Source organism: Lissotriton vulgaris, chromosome 12 (assembly GCF_964263255.1).
Source record: "Lissotriton vulgaris chromosome 12, aLisVul1.2, whole genome shotgun sequence".
Classification (NCBI taxonomy): domain Eukaryota; kingdom Metazoa; phylum Chordata; class Amphibia; order Caudata; family Salamandridae; genus Lissotriton; species Lissotriton vulgaris.
The window spans coordinates 571,873,301-571,890,753 of record NC_141700.1 but is presented as its reverse complement, the minus strand read 5'-3'; the positions used below and the strand labels follow the sequence as shown (position 1 = coordinate 571,890,753).

Below are 17,453 nucleotides of genomic sequence, written 5' to 3'. Positions count from 1 at the left end.
AATTTGTATTTTGGGACCTTTCCTCCACATAAGGGGGTACCATTTTTATCTGAAGACTGAGTGGACGGTACGTTGTCACTCCCCACAGATTCCAGAACTTTCCATCACAGAAATGTGAGGAAAATCTGTATTTTTAGTCACGGTTTGAGGTTTGCAAGGGATTCTGGGTAAAACAACCCGGTGAGAGCCACGCATGTCACTCCATCATGAATTCCCCTTGGTATCTAGTTTTTTTTAAGTACAGGTTTGCTAGGTTTCCCTAGGTGCCGACTGAGCTGGGGCCCAAAATCCACAGCTACCCAGGTAAGCTAGGCATGCCGAAGAAAGGTGAAGGGGGCAGAGTGAAGGAAATGAGACAGACAGAGCAGTTGGCACACGGGCCCTTGTCAGTGCTTTAAATGGAAAAAGAGAATTGCTGGTACTCACCCAATTGATTGGGATGGGTCTTGAGGGTCTGGTAGAGGCGTCTCTGGGGTGTGGCTTTCGGGACAAATATTTAACAATAGTGGCATTTTCTTATTCAATGAAAAAGCGCTCTAGTGTCCGTCGGCCAAGTTCCTTCATATGTGGAGGGTGTAATGATGTTTTTTGCAGTTTTATATAGTGCAAACTTGGCCAGACGGCATTAAAGCTTTTTACTGGAGAAGCAGAAGTTTTAAATGAAAACATTCTTTTTTTTGTTTAAATGGCACAGGGCCAGTGCCATAAAATCTAAATAAAGTATGCTTTTGTGTAGAACTTGCACTTCTCATTTCAAGTGCTTTTATACCCTTCTGCCAATTGTGTGCTATACATAACTGCAAAAAAGTCCCAATTGCGCACTGTACACATGAGCCGAACTTGGCCGAAAGGCGGTGGGCGCTCTGACAGACAATGGTGAGTGTATTCCAGCGCTGCAGCCATACACTCTGACAACGCATCAGTTCCAATGTGGGGAGCTCTGTCCGTCTGGCCACATCTCCTTACTCCTGTCATGCTGTCAGAGTGTAAGGCTGCAGGAGCAACCTAGAACTGGAATACTCACTGCTGACTGTCAGAGGGCCTCACAGAGACACTTCCTCTGAAGGTATTCAGCAGCACCCGAATCAGGGCACAAGTCCTAAAAAGAAGTAGGGGGGACGTTGACGTCACAACAGGAAGTGACGCCACGAAAGGTGGCTTGCACCATCAGACTCATTGCCTCCCCTCGCTCAGCCCTTAGATGCGATTGCATCAGAGAAGCCAGCGCGTGAGCAGCGTTGTGAATGAGCTGCGATCTCGCCCCAGAGAGGGCAAAGAGTGAATGTGTGGCGCCATTTGCTCCAGTCATCGAGCTCCCGGTAAAATAAGTGGGGGGACAAATAAGTGGGGGGACGCCGTCCACCCACGTGGCACCCTGACTCGAGCTATGACCTGAACTGCACGTACCCATACCCCACACCCTAGGTTGCCTCTAGGAGTACCAGTACTTAGGGGAAAAAACTGAGAAGTGCCAGTACTCGGTACCGGTGAACACCTGCCCAAATAAAGCACTGTTCCTAGTGCAAGCAACGAAAATGGCTTACTAATTGGAAAAGAAAGTAGAGCAATAATCAGAATCCCATTGGCCCCCGGTGCCACTGAACCTGCTGCCCCATTGATAGACCCCCCTCCCCAATGTAGAGGGGCAGGGAGAGAAGAGAGGTGATGGCAAGGGGATGGTTGGCACATGAAGAGAGACCCGACGGATTTAAAGCGACATTGTACAAACGGAGAGAGTGAGGCGGCGAGGGTGTCTCATTGCACAAACTGTACACTAAACCCATGGCAGCGACACCGCCTGTAGGACGCTTTTTTTAGCACTCGTTCCAATTCCCCAGAAAAGAGGAAAGAGCAGCTCGCTGGTGTGTGAGAGCGAGGCGGGAGGCCGCTTCCTGGGGCTGTCCGCGGTCAGCAGCGGTCGTGACTGTCTTCGACATCTCCTGAGGAAGAGGCCGGCGCTGCTCTCTCTCCCCAGACGCCACCCACAGAGCACGCACTCACGTCCACTCGACGAGAGTGTCACATTATTACTGAAAGCGGCCTCCGTGGGACCCGTCCGCTCCCCTCAGAAACTTCAGCTTCCGCGACTCTCGGGCTGTGGCTGAAAGTGAAGTTTAAAGTATGCCGGTGCGTCTCCCCGTCCTCGCCGTGCTCCTGGCCGCCCTGGGGCAAGCAGGTAAATGCCTTAAGGAAATAACATCCGATTTTTTTGCCCCTTTATTACCTCGTCATCCACTCTGCTTAAAAGTACTGCTTTTGTGGAAATGTCGCTATAAACGTAATGTACCACAGCCACTCGACTCCCCCAATTTGTGAACATTTAGAGGAATGTCTTGCAGATTCCGCGCTGTGTTTTTTCTTTTTTTGCTATTCTGCTAGTTTATTTGTCCTTCTTTTTCCTCTGTTGGTTATTGCTCACCTTCTCAAGAAGAATTGTGCACTGTCGTATTCTGTGCCTGGTACACAGCAGGCCTGTAGTGAATGCAGCTGATGCGGCATGCTGAGTGACGCAGGGTTGACCCCGAGTGGGGCTTACTCAGTCCTTCATCCTTCAAGTGTGAATACAATGAGTGACATTGACCTGACTAAAAGTGATACCTGATGTTACAAAGGTCTAAAACCACGAAAGTTTGTACTCAACCCCTCAACCAGTCAGGGTTGGTAAAGCGCAACTACTCACCTGTGAGGGTCTCAAGGTGTTGGGTAAATAACAAGCATTGGCAAAAGCCAATAGGTCTCGCCTTTGATTTGATTTGAATTTGTAAAGCGCTACGAATGCGTAAAGGCGCCTTGGCGCTGGTATCTGCACTACAAAAATCACAGAAAAGCATGATCTAAGAAACTTTTTTTAGCCAAGAGAATTGAAAAGCCAGGGTTTTAACTGCTTTCTCAAGATTTTAGGGTTAGATTATGACCTTAATTGCAATGGCATTTGGTTTCAGAGGAGCTAGAGCATGCACAAAACCTCTGCCGCCCCAGGTGGCTTTACAAATCTTATGGGATTTTCATGTCTTAGTGGAAGCAGATCGCAGACATCTTCTGGGGGTGTACCATGTCATTTTGTCCCGCAGGTAGGCCGGGCCCATTCCATGCAGAGCTTTGTGTGCCATACAAAGTGCTTTAAATACGATTCTACTCTTAATCGGCAGCCAGTGAAGCTCTGTAAGCCCTTTAGCAGCAGATTCATGTTTCTTAAGGTTTTTCAAGAGAGGAACAGCAGCGTTCTACAGTCTCTGACTCTTTATTATCAGACCTTGTTGCGTGCACAGATAGATGGCATTGCTTTAATCTAATCATGAAAGCACGAGAGAGACAGACACAGTTGTCTGCAGGGATGAAATGTAGCACTTTAAAACATTGTTTAGAGGTCAATTCAGGAAGAGATCAACTAATTTGTCTGATCTTTAAAAGTTAATTTAGAATCTTAAATCACTCGCAGATTTTTTACTTTGGTGACTGGGGTGTGTAGAGGGCTAAGTGTGGAAGGCCACCAGGAGGGATTCCAAAAAGACCAGTCTGACCCAAAGAGAAGCACCTCCGACTTGTCGGAGTTCAATGTTAGGCATTGGCTTTCCATCCAGTTGACAATAGCTAACATACAGTTCTTGAATCTCATACCTACCTTGTCTTTACTTGTGTGAATGGAAACAACAATTTGTGTGTCATCCTCATCCGATATTGTGTTGAATCCAAAAGATCTAATCAAGGCGGCAAGTGAAGCAACAAAGATGTTGAATAAAGTTGGGCTTCGTGAGGACCCCTGCGGGACCTCATATGGCAGAGAGAAGGCGCAGGAGGTAAAGTCTCCAAATGAGATGGACCAAGATCTTTTACTGAGGCAGGATGTCAAGAGATTAAGGGCATTATTCTCAATTCCTATGTCCATGAGTCGGTGTTTCAAAACTCGATGACTTACGGTGTCAAAGGCTGCAGATAGGTCCAAAGGACCACAGCAGCCTTTCTACCACCATCTATTATTCCACAGATCTCCTTAGTTACCACCACCAGAGCTGATTCTGTACTGTGTGACTTTCTAAAGCCGAATTGTGAACCATCTAGCATCCCATTCTGCTCCAGAAAGTCAGAGAGAACCACTTTAAGGTGTGTCTGCAGGATTCTTGCTGCTGGTACTAGAATTCTAGAGATAATGCTATAGTTTTCCTCTTCTGTAGGATCTAGGGTAGGTTTTTTTAATAGAGGAAGGATCAAAGCTCTTTTCCAGTCCGAAGGAATAATACCGGAATCCAAGATATTGTTCAGTGTGGCTGTGAGTGGAGGGGCCAGAGTACTGGCCAGGTCATGAAAAACGTTCACAGGATAGGGATCAGTCGGGATCCCCCCGTCTTGGTAAGTTTAATCATCCGAGGTGCCTCGTCAATTGTAAGAGATGAACAATTGCTCATAGTCGGGAGGTTGTTATTGGCAGCCGCTGTTATAGAGTTCAGGGTAATTTCCATTTTTCCCGCCATGAAAACCTTGTAGACATCTTCTACCTTATCTTAAAAAAATTGCTATACTATTGCAGAAGTTTGAAGCAGTGACCAGTGTTTTTGCATTCAGGGGTGGGGGGGGGCACGAGAACAGTTGGACTGTTCTAAAAAGTTCCTTAGAGGAATTGCTGGCTGCTTTAATTTTGTCCATAAAATGTTTTGTGTTTTCAGCTATTATTTCTGCCTTATAATTAGATAGATGCCTCTTATATTTTACTTTCTCAGCCAGTAGATAGTTGCTCTTCCATATTTTTTCTTGTCTCCTGCACAATCTTTTGAACTCCTAAAGCCTAGGGAAGTACCATCCTGCTCTGGGTAGAGAACCTGTTCGAGAGGGGCCAGTTTATTAGATCCCACCTTAATCCATACAGCGAACGTATCTGCTAATGCAGTGACCTCCCCCATCATGAAGAGAACATTCCAGGATAGCTGCTAGTTCAATTCTGAAGTTGTAAGTGTTTAACCAGAGCTATTGGCTTTTCTAATGCCTTTAGGCTTTGTTGTAGAGCAGCATGTTGAAAAGATTTAATGAAAAAAGTGTTTTTGTTAACTTGTATATAAGACTCACTGATTTCAGTTTTTACAGATTTTTACAGATAAATACAGGCAGAACACATTTGTTTTCCTATCACTATTTTTAAACCTGGATAAAAACGGAAATTAGGTTGTTTATACAGTGATTCTAAATGCTGTCATTCATGACAGCCAGTCGAATAGCTGTGCAGATTGATAAGTAAGGGGGGGGGGGGGGGGGGTTAAAAAAGAAATTCATTTTGGTAATAAGGTATAAACAGCAGTTGATGTGCATGAGGATGATACTAAAATGTGGCTGTTTTCATAAAGATGTACTGTTTTATCATCTGTTAGTTCATATAATTGAAACCTGTTAGGCATTCAATTATGAATATACATTTATCAGTGAAATAAATGTGGAACTATACTAGTTTATTTTAATTTTTTCACAAAGCATAAAATATTTACGGATAAATATTGATGATATATGTGAAAAATAAATCTGGAAAAATGCAGCTGGAGATGGCAAAAAAATAAACACCATAAATCTGGGAGCCCTACTTTTATATAACCTAGAAGGCATAATATACAATGGAATGACCTTATTTAAAAAATAATTAACAGAAAAAATGTCTACTAATTTTTTCTCTCCTTGTAATGCTGGCAAACTCGACCCAAATGTATAGGAGCACTTTAAATAGGTACATGATAAAGTACACAAGAATATATATATATATATATATGTACACACACACACATACATATATATATATATATATATATATATATATATATATATATATATATATATACAAAGAAAAACTCCCCAAGCCACCTCCAATCAATTCGATCGGCGAAGCCCAGAAAGGAGACGGACCACCAGATCTGGCCTTAGATGTCTTAAATGTTGCAGTATATATATATATATATATATATATATATATATATATATATATATATATCAAACACCAAAGGTGCTCCTTCTGAAGTTCAGGGACCCAAGAAGGGTGGCGTACATGCCAGCAGAGCGTACCAGCTATCAATATCCCAAACTACAATCCAATAACGTACGCTCTCAGCACACCAGTCTCTAGTCCAAGTAATAAACTTGGACTGGAGACTGGTGTCCTGCTTTTTGTGCTGAGAGGGTACGTTATTGGATTGTGGTTTTTGATATATATATACATATATATGTATATATATATATATATATATATATTTTTTTTTTTTTCAACAGTTCCACCTTTGGCTATTGCTGTACTCAGGACAAGTGCACTCGCTACGTGGAGGAGGGTCCACGTAATTAACCACAAATAGTTCCCAAAAGGAGATGTAATGAACTCAGGGGGTCTAATTAAATTCATTTAATTGCAAGTGATGCGTTTCGGCGTAAGCCTTCTTCCAGACTTGCTTTCAGACAAAATGGCACAAACATGATGACATTTAAAGCCTGATGGCGTAATCCCATTGGACAAGCAGATTTTGCACACAAAGGATATCAGTGGAGTCATGAGTTTGGTTTATTTGATTGTTGGGCGGATTTATTAATCTATATGCTTAAGAAGAGATCATTTTCGAAATGCTTTGGGTTAAGCTGTTAAAATCGAGATATAGTCTGTAATAAATCAAGGAACATAGCATCGTGGATTGTAACATTGTGGCAAAACCTGGACGTCAACAAAGCATGGATGATTTGAATATTCACGTTTCAACTTGTTTCAATCGGAGTGAAAAAAGTGGATCAAAATAAGTGCATCAAAAATGGATTAGATTGATTAAATAATATGAGGACTGTGGTTAAACTTGAAAATGGAGTCATTAGGGCCGATGGCCGGACTGTGAGACTGTGCACCCTGCATTTGGTAAAATACCTTTTTTACCAGCCTTTTGATCAGTAATCCCATTGGATAGGACTGCTACTTTTGGGAACAATTTATGATTAATTACTTGGACCCACCTCCACCTTGCAAGTGCACCCATCCTGAGTGCAGCAATAGCCAAAGGGGGAACTGTTTGAGTGTGTTAAATGTTGGCTGCTGCACCACCAAATGGGATCTTTGCACCCCGCCAACTTGGATCAACAGTTATGCAAACTGGTGGAAGTATGGCCATTCGGCCGATTCCTGCGGTGGGTATTCTGTGAGTCTGTGGCTGTGGCAAGGGGCTTTTTGAAATGAGCCATTTATGGAGCAAAGCGGCATTTTTAAGGAGTGGCAGCGGATTGAATATGAACATTGTGAGGTATGAGAACTGCAAAATATAGCCATGTCAGTAAGGAATGAACTATGAACACGTTTCTGAAAAGTACATTGCAGGTGTTACCATGTGGTTTCATTAAATGTGAACAAAGCTGACATGGCCGGCCATGGATATCAGTCTGAGACCAACAAAGTAGCAGTCCTCTCTTCGTTTGTAATGATTATTTATCCATTGGGATTACGCCATCAAGCTTTAAATGTCATTGTGTTTGTGCCATTTTGTCTGAAAGCAAGTCTGGAAGCACGCTCACGACGAAACGCGTCACTTGAAATTAAATGAAATTAATTTAATTAAATCTTGTGAGTGCATCTCTTCACTATATGTGATACACACACACACACACACACACACACATACATATATATATATAATGGAATGAAGTTGGAATTCCTGAACTTTTTGTGGAAGGGCAGATAGTGTTCCAAGGATGAAATGACACAAAAAGAGGTTAAGCCCACTGGTGCGCAATGACAATTGGATTGACCAGGATGGTCTTAAAAATCGAACTGGCAAGTTTGGTTCTGTAATATGTGTTATCCATAAAGCTGCCACCAAATGAATTTTGTTAATCATTCAAAAAGTGATGTTTATTTAAGGATTGAGAATTTGATATCCTAACTAATGACGTAACCGGACATGGAATTATGGGACTTGTAGTTCCGCACTAAAATTACAGTTAAAAATCAGTCAATGAATCAATGATATGAATATGCCCGAAATTGTGGGGAAGGTATATGCTTACATCAATGAACTAATAATACGATACAGAGAAATTAAGGTATCGGCAATAATGAAATGTGAGAGAGTATGTTTTCACTGTTTACTTTGTCACATGATGAATGTTTTTCTTTTTGTAAATAACTTTATTGTTTGTAACACTTGAATTCACTTGTGATCAAGCGGCTGCGGCTGCGAAACGCTTTGGGTGTGAGCACAAATAAAACTTCACCGTAAATGCATATGGGCCTCAACTTGTTGTCTTTTGGAGGATAACACGACAACTTAATCGTTGGATTTACAGGGGTAAGTCGAAACCCCGTTGAGGCCCGCCAGTTGAAAGCGGCGCGGGCTGATTTCGCCATAGGTGTGGTGTATGTATATATATATATATATATATATATATATATATATACACACACACACTAACTTCTTCTATCGAAGTAGACAAGGGGACACCGCGGGGCTTCATTAACCGCATCGCTGCGGAGGTTATTTTTCCGCTACGCGGCTTTTTTGTAAAAGCCGCGTTAGATGACGAGCTCAGCTCGTCATCCGCACACGCCCCCCGTGGCTGATGACGAGCTGAGCTCGTCATCAGCATCGAAGGGGTTAAACCGTTTATTCAGACTTCTGACATGACACGTATCGGCGGTTGCCTTTCCCAAATGACTCAGGGTTTTGGGGTTTCCATTTTTTCAGTCTTTTATATTCTGCCCCTCCTTCTAAAGTAGCATGGTGCACACCTGAACCACATTTCATCAGAGAACACTCAAGCAGTTCAATGTTTAAAGACTGCAAATCCCGTCATGCAATTTGTTTGTGGCACGGATGAATGTCTCTTTCAGCTGGGTTTTTTATATTGTTCAAAGTGATATATATATATATATATATATATATATATATATATATATATATATATATATATATATATATATATATATATTATTTTAGGACGGTGCAGCCGTATGTACAACAGCTGGAGTTTTGTGTAACTGTTTGTGCCAGCTGATGGTAAACCAACTAAGATTTATTATACAAGTAGCATTCCAGCGATTGGAGAAAGGAGCGAGGAGGCTTGTGAACACACGCAGGCACTTGCGAGATTACGTCAAGAAAATGCAAACAGCAAAATAGACTCGGCACAACTAAAACGCGTCCATGTTAAAATAGAAAATTCAGGCGGGTTAGATATACCAATTTAGTGGTACAAGTTTCTATAACATTTTTAAAGCAGTTGTATTTTCCGCAAACTCGAGCCGAAGGTATAGGAGCACTTAAAAACACACAAGTTAAAGTCACATTTCTGCGGGGAATGAAGAATTGAGGAACCGTATTACCACACGCAGGGATTTAAGAGACTACGCAGAGAAAATGCATACATTGAAAAAGACACAGCACAACTAAAACATGGGCACGTGAAAATATAAAGTTCTGGGGCCTCATTTATCAGAAATGACGCATCGCTGCGTGAAAGCAGCGATGCGTCACTTCTCAGTGCGCACCCCTTGCGACATGATTGATGCGCCATATTTATAATATGACACATCATGTCGCAAGGAGTTACAGATACGTCAGTATTTCTGACGTATTTGTAAGCGCAAAAGTGACGCATTGATGGAGTGTGTCACAAAAGTGACACAACTCCAGCAATGCGTCCTTTCACATGGGGCAAGCCCCATGTGAAAGGGCCTGCGTCAGTCTTACGCCTGCTGTGAGGCAGGCGCAAGATTTTGACGCAACTGCGTCCTAAAAGTGACGCAGTGAAATCTCATAGATTTCACTGCGTCACTTCTACGACCCTTCCTTGCGTCAATACGCCCCCCTTGCATACATTATACCTGGCGCAGGTATAATGTGGCACAGGGATTTACAAAGTGACGCCTCTACCTAGAAGCGCTACTTTGTAAATATGGCGCAACAAGGTGCATTTTTTGTACGCCACTGGTGCGTCACAAAAAGTGACGCACCGGCAGCGTAAAAGTGACGCACAGCCTCATAAATGAGGCCCCAGGTGGGGGTTACATACATGAACTGGTGGTATGAGCTTCAAACATTTTTTCAAGCAGTTGCACTTTCCGTAACCTTGACCCTAAGGTATAAGAGCACTTAAAATAAGCACAAGTTATATTCACATTCTTGTGGGGGGAAGAAGGTTCAAGGAGCCATATTAACACGTGCAGGGACTAGAGAGAGTACGCAGAGAAAATGCATTCAGCAAAACAGACATAGCACAACTAAAACACGTCCAAATACAAAGTTTGTGAGAGGGTTAGATATACCAACTTGGGGGTAAGGGCGTCGTAAACTTTTTCCTAAGCAGGTGTATTTTGCTTGATTTCATGCCAAAGGGTTGGTGCACTTTAAATAAGCACAAATTAAATTCAAATTCCTGAGGGGGGAGGAAGTAGCGAGGAGACATATGAACATAGCAGAGACTGGAGAGAGTATGCCAAATGCATACAACAAAAGAGACACAGCACAACCAAAACATGGCCACGTGAAAACGGGAAGTTCGGGCGTGGGTCTATATACATACTCATCTTACAGACTTCCCCAAAAATGTTAAGCAGGTTTTTTTGCACAAACTTGAGCAGAATGTACAGGAGCACTTAAAACCAGCCCTAGTTAAAGTCACATTCATACGAGCAGAGAAAGGATCAAAGAGCCTTATTAACACACGCGGCGTGGCCGCCATATTTGAAGATAAAGCAGTGTGCAGTTCTGATCATGGGATTCATGAAGACTTCAGACAGACAGCCACAGTTGCAACCACAGTTGAATAAATAAAAACAAAAGTGTGCGTAAATCAAACATACGGCCGATAGTGGAAGGGTCCATGTAGCAGGGCCGGAGCAAAACAGCCAAAAGGAGGGACAAATGTAAACATTCAACAACAACAACAAAGGCATTTTGAAAGACAAAGGAAACAACCAATGAAAAGTGCTTGTTGTGTTCAAAGCCCATAGAGTGACCTCACCCGCGCTGCCTAGGCTTGACTTAGAAGCAAGCAAACGATTCTTTCTTAAGTGCTTTGTATCCACTTGGTTATGAATTACTCTAATTATTTTTATTTGCATGAATATTGGACGCTACGCTGCCACGGCCCACCTTTCCTTTCTGGAGACAGCATTTGAATTGCTGCAACGCCTCGCCAGACCCGCTTCGCGGGTCCTGCAGCGCGGTGTAGACCGCTGAAACCTTCATCCTTAAAGGGGCAGTATCTCTGAAAACCGGCAGGGCTGCGAGCACTTGCAGGGACTCCGAGGACCAGGAGTCCCTGCGTGCCCCATCGACACCAGCTGGGCTGCTCTCCCTGCCGGCCCCGCCCGCCCGCCAACAGTGTTAAAAGGCTGCTTGCCTAGTTAGTGAGTGGGTTCCTCACCTGGACGCTACGCTGCCACGGCCCACCTTTCCTTTCTGGAGACAGCATTTGAATTGCTGCAACGCCTCGCCAGACCCGCTTCGCGGGTCCTGCAGCGCGGTGTAGACCGCTGAAACCTTCATCCTTAAAGGGGCAGTATCTCTGAAAACCGGCAGGGCTGCGAGCGCTTGCAGGGACTCCGAGGACCAGGAGTCCCTGCGTGCCCCATCGACACCAGCTGGGCTGCTCTCCCTGCCGGCCCCGCCCGCCCGCCAACAGTGTTAAAAGGCTGCTTGCCTAGTGAGTGAGTGGGTTCCTCACCTGGACGCTACGCTGCCACGGCCCACCTTTCCTTTCTGGAGACAGCATTTGAATTGCTGCAACGCCTCGCCAGACCCGCTTCGCGGGTCCTGCAGCGCGGTGTAGACCTCTGAAACCTTCATCCTTAAAGGGGCAGTATCTCTGAAAACCGGCAGGGCTGCGAGCGCTTGCAGGGACTCCGAGGACCAGGAGTCCCTGCGTGCCCCATCAACACCAGCTGGGCTGCTCTCCCTGCCGGCCCCGCCCACCCGCCTATCGCAACTACTGTTACTTAAAGGTTGACGAGATCCCGCTGCGCGGGAGCGCGCGGGAGAGCTCTGGGAGAAGCCCGGGACAAGGGCGGGACCGTCTGTGGCCGTCCGGGGCCGAAGGAGGCTGGGCTGGGCCCACTCCCTGACATCTTGTTTACGGACTAGCTAAGGAACTGTGTCATATGAGGAAAATTTTGTGGTCCATTGACATCGTTTACTACTGAACTGTGCTGCACCGGTTTACTAGCTATTTGTACCCTCCATCCTTCTCCTGGTTACCAGACGGGGGTCAGTTTGAAGAGGGCTTATCTGAGCTCTCACTGAATCGCCCAGGAACTCGGATTAGTAGGAGGGGTTAATGTTTGAGAATAGGACCAGATTTTGCCTATATGGTCTTTATTAGATTTCTGTCGAATGATTTCGCCTTGTAGGTGATTCACCTGAGATTAACACGGACTGACCTTAGGCTACTTTTGAGATTAACCCATATTTGAACCTTAGCATTTATCTGTAATTGCTTTAGGACTCTGAATTTCTTGAAGCAAGTAATTGTTTATGCCGTTTGCTATTGTTTTACTTTTTGCTTTGCTAGATTAGCGGCCTGTCCTCATCACCCTATTTTTCTTATTTGTGTAGTTTTTGATCTTTGATACCATCTTTACTCTTTTGTAAATATGTCTAAAAAATTGGCCCCTGTCACCCCAGCACCACTCAAAACCTTAGACTCCTTCTTAGTTCAAGTAGTTAAAAAAATAAATAACGAAAGAAGGGAATCTTTAGGTTTGAGCCAATCACCAATTTTGCTCCCATTGAGTCCCGATCCTAGTGCACAAACGCCTGGTACATCATTACTTGATCCTACAATTCACATACCTGACACTAATTCATTAGATATTGGCATAGATGATGGAAATTCCGACCTGTTAGCTGATCAGTCAACTAATGTAGTGTCTGACTCTGAGCAACAGCAAAATACCGTTGCGGAAATTCCTTCACCTTCCTCGCCTGTTATGCGACCTGTGAGAAATTGTAGAAAAGCTCAAGCTAAACGGGGGGGGGGGAAACAGCTAGGAAGGAAAAAGACTGCCTCACCCCCTAGACACAAAGGGAAAAATGTGGAGCGCGAAGATGCTGATGAGCTCAGACAAATCATCGACGATGACCTATTCAATAGGATTTCGGACATGATAGATATTAAAATTAAGACCATTATCAAGCCACTTATTGGGAAGATAGATAAATTAACAGCAGAAGTAAAAAAGATGGGTGGGTTGCAAAGTAAGTTGGTTAATGACTTGGAGAATTTAGCCATTCAAGTTATTAAACCAGTAGTTATCGTGGAGGAGGATCCGGGTGTAGATACAGGGCCTATTGAAGCTCAACAACAGCCTACCCCGGAAGGCCAATTACCACCACCTGTGCCTACCCAGGACGCAATAAGAGAGCCCCCCACTTTACAACCTGTGGGGCCAGCCCCATTGTATTTAGGGGATGATTCTTCTCAATTTATTATGGAAGCCTCACCATTAGTCCTGGTATTGGCGAATGTTCCTGTCTTAACTCAGGATCAAAAAGAATCCGCTCAAGGACTAAAAGATAAAGCTTTATATTGGCTCACCAATAATATGCGTATGGCAGATCAGGGAGTTGACCAGTTAGCGGGGGAAATTGTTATGACAAGGAGGGTATCATGGATTGGGAATAAGACTAAGAAGTTTAAAGGGGACTGCGTAGTATTAAATTTTGCTAGCGCAGAAGTACTCCCTAATATTCTCGCTAATATCCTCCCACCCCAACGTAGAACTGGATCCATAATCCCCCTTACCCTGAAATTCTTTTATAATGAGACTCAGATGACGACCTCCTCCAACATCTCCAGGCCTAGAAGGAACGCTAGAGTTGCTCACTGGGGCGGGGAAACTAGACCCAGATTTAACAATGATTGTTTTCACCCCATGACCAGTCGCGGGATAGGGCAACACAACTTCCCGAACGGGCCAATGGCCAGAACACCAGGACTATTTTGGTCCAATATAAATAGGTGGGGCCCAAATACTCCGGGTTATGATAATAGAGGCCAGGGAAATGGGTTTATGACCAGACAGGGGAACGAACACTTCTTGATGCGACCTAATACTCCTCAGCCTATGTGGAATTCAGCAGCAAACGGATGGGGTCAGGTGTCTACTCCTTTTGATTGGGGACTGGGAATGGGGAACAGATACGGAGTTTTGTCCGGCCTAAATGACTGCGACTGACATATAGAGGTCACAAACGAGGGGAAAGAGTCCATAGTCCAACAATTGGATCAGATCAGCCCACGCATTAATGGCCTAGACCCCAATGAGTCCATCCCTCAGTCAGTGCACGAAGACCGAATTACATTTGGGCATGATCATCCCATATCCTTGCCATATTTGCCTGACCATATCTCGATCCAGGGACAGGGCAGTGCTAACCCACATAGTTTATTGAACGTGGGATTTAATGAAGTAACCCAAATACCGCGAGAGCCAGAAGTGGCATTGGTGCGGCACCCAGAAACTAAGACATCTATAGACTCCTGTAGACTAATAAGCTGGAACATAGCAGGGCTAAATGGTAAGCGTCAGGATAAAGCCTGGTCAAGCTTTGTTCTAGGCCACCACATTATTGCCCTTCAGGAAACTTGGGACATTTCTGGCAATCTGTGGTGGGATGGGTTTATTAGTTTCACTAAAGCAGCCGTTCACAGTCGCATGGGGAGGGCCAAGGGAGGCCTTTTATTCCTGTTTTCCTTAGATTTAAAGGGAAGTTGCAGGCAGATTAGCACCGACTCCCCTAATATCTTGATGGTCGAAAGAGTGATTAAAAACACTAGTAAGACTATTTATATAAATTTCTATAATTCAGGGAATAGTGATTATAGAGGGCGTAATATCACTGATCTAGATAGTATTTTAAATTCGGTCAGTCAGAATAATACGTTTGATACAGACTATATCTTATTAGGTGATTTTAATATTCATCCGTGCAACCTAAATTGCAGGAGAAGTAGTATTGAAGGGGATGATGGACCTGAGGGACCTCATTTTGAACATACCACAGAGGGAGAGGAGCTGGAAGATTTTGTTGCCAACTTTGACCTATATGAACCAGATGGCGGCATAAGATTGCCAACCTTCACTGGCATCCCTTATGGTACAATCATAGATTACATTTTTGTATCCCTAGGCATTCTTAACCGGGTTATCGTCTTTCACACCACACAATCACATTTTAGTGACCATAATCCGGTAGAATTAGAAGTGGCGTGGGGAGGCAACATGGGACCATCCCCATTGAAAGTAATTGCCCACCCCCTGAGGACTACTGACCAAGGCAGACGCATGAAATGGGCAAAGGTGGTTCCTGAAAAATGTTACGCTGAAAATTTTTCAAAGATTAAGGGGCAGGTCGAGGTTTGTAATAATCCCTGTGCACAGGGTCAAGAAATTGTAGAGGCGTTCGAGGTAATATGTGGGCAGGTGTCACAGGACCTTTTAGCAAAGACAAAAAAAGGAATTCCAGGAAATAAGCGCTGGTTCGATTCAGCATGCACAAAAGCACATAGATTACTACTGGCAGCCCTAAAAAATACTCCCAGGATAAAAGACGAGATTACCAGACTCAGGAAAACTTATAAATTAGCAATAAAAAAACGAAAGGATACCATTAAACAAGAAGCATGGGAGGGCCTCCTTTCGGCGGCAGTCCTGAAGGATAGTAAAAAATTCTGGGACATCATTAAACAGCCCTTTTTTTCAGACGACAATAATGATTCCTTGGACTGCGTTATTCCTGATGAAAAGTGGCTATCTCACTTTAAAAATGTCTATGGGGACACTGTTGATGCAACTAAAGATGCCCTGCTGACAAGCCCAGTCATCCGCCCCATCATCTTTAATCGAGATGAGGTGGAAAAAGCCATTATGTTCACTACAAAGCACAAGGCACCTGGCCCTGACGGTGTGCCCGCCGACTTTTTTATGTATTCCCCAAAACTGTGGGCTGAAGTTTTGGCAAACATGTTCAATGCAGTTAATGGTAACCCTGTTCCTGCATCATGGAACACCTCCACCATAGTTCCTATTTTTAAAAAAGGTCAGCGAGATGATCCAGGCTGTTATAGGCCTATATCCCTCCTGGATTCATCAGTAAAAATTTTAGGAAGAGTTCTTCTATCCAGGCTGAGGGAAAACGTTGAGGGCTGTGGTGGTTTGTCCGAAATCCAATACGGATTTAGGGAAAGAAAGAGGACTATTGAACAGTGCGTCAACTTACACTTGCTCATCTCCAAATACACAGTAGCCAAGGAGGGGTCCGTGTATCTTGCATTCATGGACCTCTCCTCGGCATTTGACCTGGTCAATAGGACAAAATTGTGGTCTATTCTGCGGGAGATGGGTATTGATGAGGCATTGGTCACCTTTATGGCCTCCCTGCATCAAGAACTTTTCTCAAGTGTACGTGTGACGAATGAGGGTAGGCGCACCGCTCTCTTTAGATCATTAAGGGGTGTGCGTCAGGGCTGCATTTTAGCCCCCTTGCTCTTTACCATCTACATCAATGGCCTGGGCGCACACCTAGGGGGGCAGGAAGCCAACGTCCCGCGTGTAGGAGCAATAAAGATCCCGGCGCTCCTATATGCGGATGACGCCGTGCTGATCGCCCGCACGGGTGTTGGCCTCCAGCGCCTATTGAATGCCTTTGGTTCATTTATGGAGCAATTAGACCTTAAAATAAACGTAGCCAAGTCACACACAATGGTGGTGGGTCTAGAGTGCCGCAGGAAGAGAAACAAAACTTTCACATGCAGGGGGGACATGGTCTCTAGGGTATCCACATTCCCATATCTAGGAGTACTGTTTGACCAGAAAGGGTCCTGGGGCCCACAGGTTAGAGCTAAGAGGTTGGCCGTTACTCGATCATCATCAGCACTCCTGAGCTTTGCTGGTAGGCTGGGGGCCAGGCGTATGGAAGCTATACTAAAAATCTATAATAGCAAATCTGTGGCCATTGCATTATATGGTTCCGCATTGTGGGGATATGCAAATGTGGAACCAATCCAGAGAGCGGAGAATGGATTTATTAGAACCCTACTCTCTGTACCCCAGTCGACCCCAACATATTCTATTCATAAAGAAGTTGGCTTACAGTTTCTTTCTGATAAGTTGAGTATGGCCCCTTTGATTTTTTGGCTAAAAATGTGGATGAATGAAGAACTACCATTGAATCATAAGATCATGTCCAATGTCCTGACCCTTGATAAATCCAACAAAATTTCTTGGCTGGCCTATTTGGCCAGGGCTTTTTTAGACCTAGGCCGTCCGGAGCTTTTTACCTCCCCGGAGAATATTAGGATCCAAGATCTTGACTTTGTTAAAAAGTCTTTCATGGGAAGGAAGGAAGCATGCCGTGAAGAACGTGAACTAGTAAAACCGGCAGTGAGGGATCATTGCTTGTTGGTCAGCTCGCCATCACTCGCACCATATCTTGGTTTCGTCACAATCCCCTTCC

General features: G+C 44.3%; 1 protein-coding gene across 2 annotated transcripts in view; it reads left to right on the top strand.

The window, feature by feature from the left end:
* The first annotated feature begins 1,725 nt into the window (after window positions 1-1,725).
* FCER1G (Fc epsilon receptor Ig) overlaps window positions 1,726-17,453 on the top strand; it is a 182,297-nt gene continuing 166,569 nt past the window's right edge. The window contains exon 1 of one of the 2 annotated variants that reach the window (XM_086945430.1): window positions 1,726-2,176. In XM_086945430.1, the coding sequence (XP_086801556.1) occupies window positions 2,122-2,176 (55 nt within the window). In that variant the 5' untranslated portion in view covers window positions 1,726-2,121. The remainder of the gene's footprint in view (window positions 2,177-17,453) is intronic. The other variant, XM_086945429.1, reaches the window with a different exon arrangement.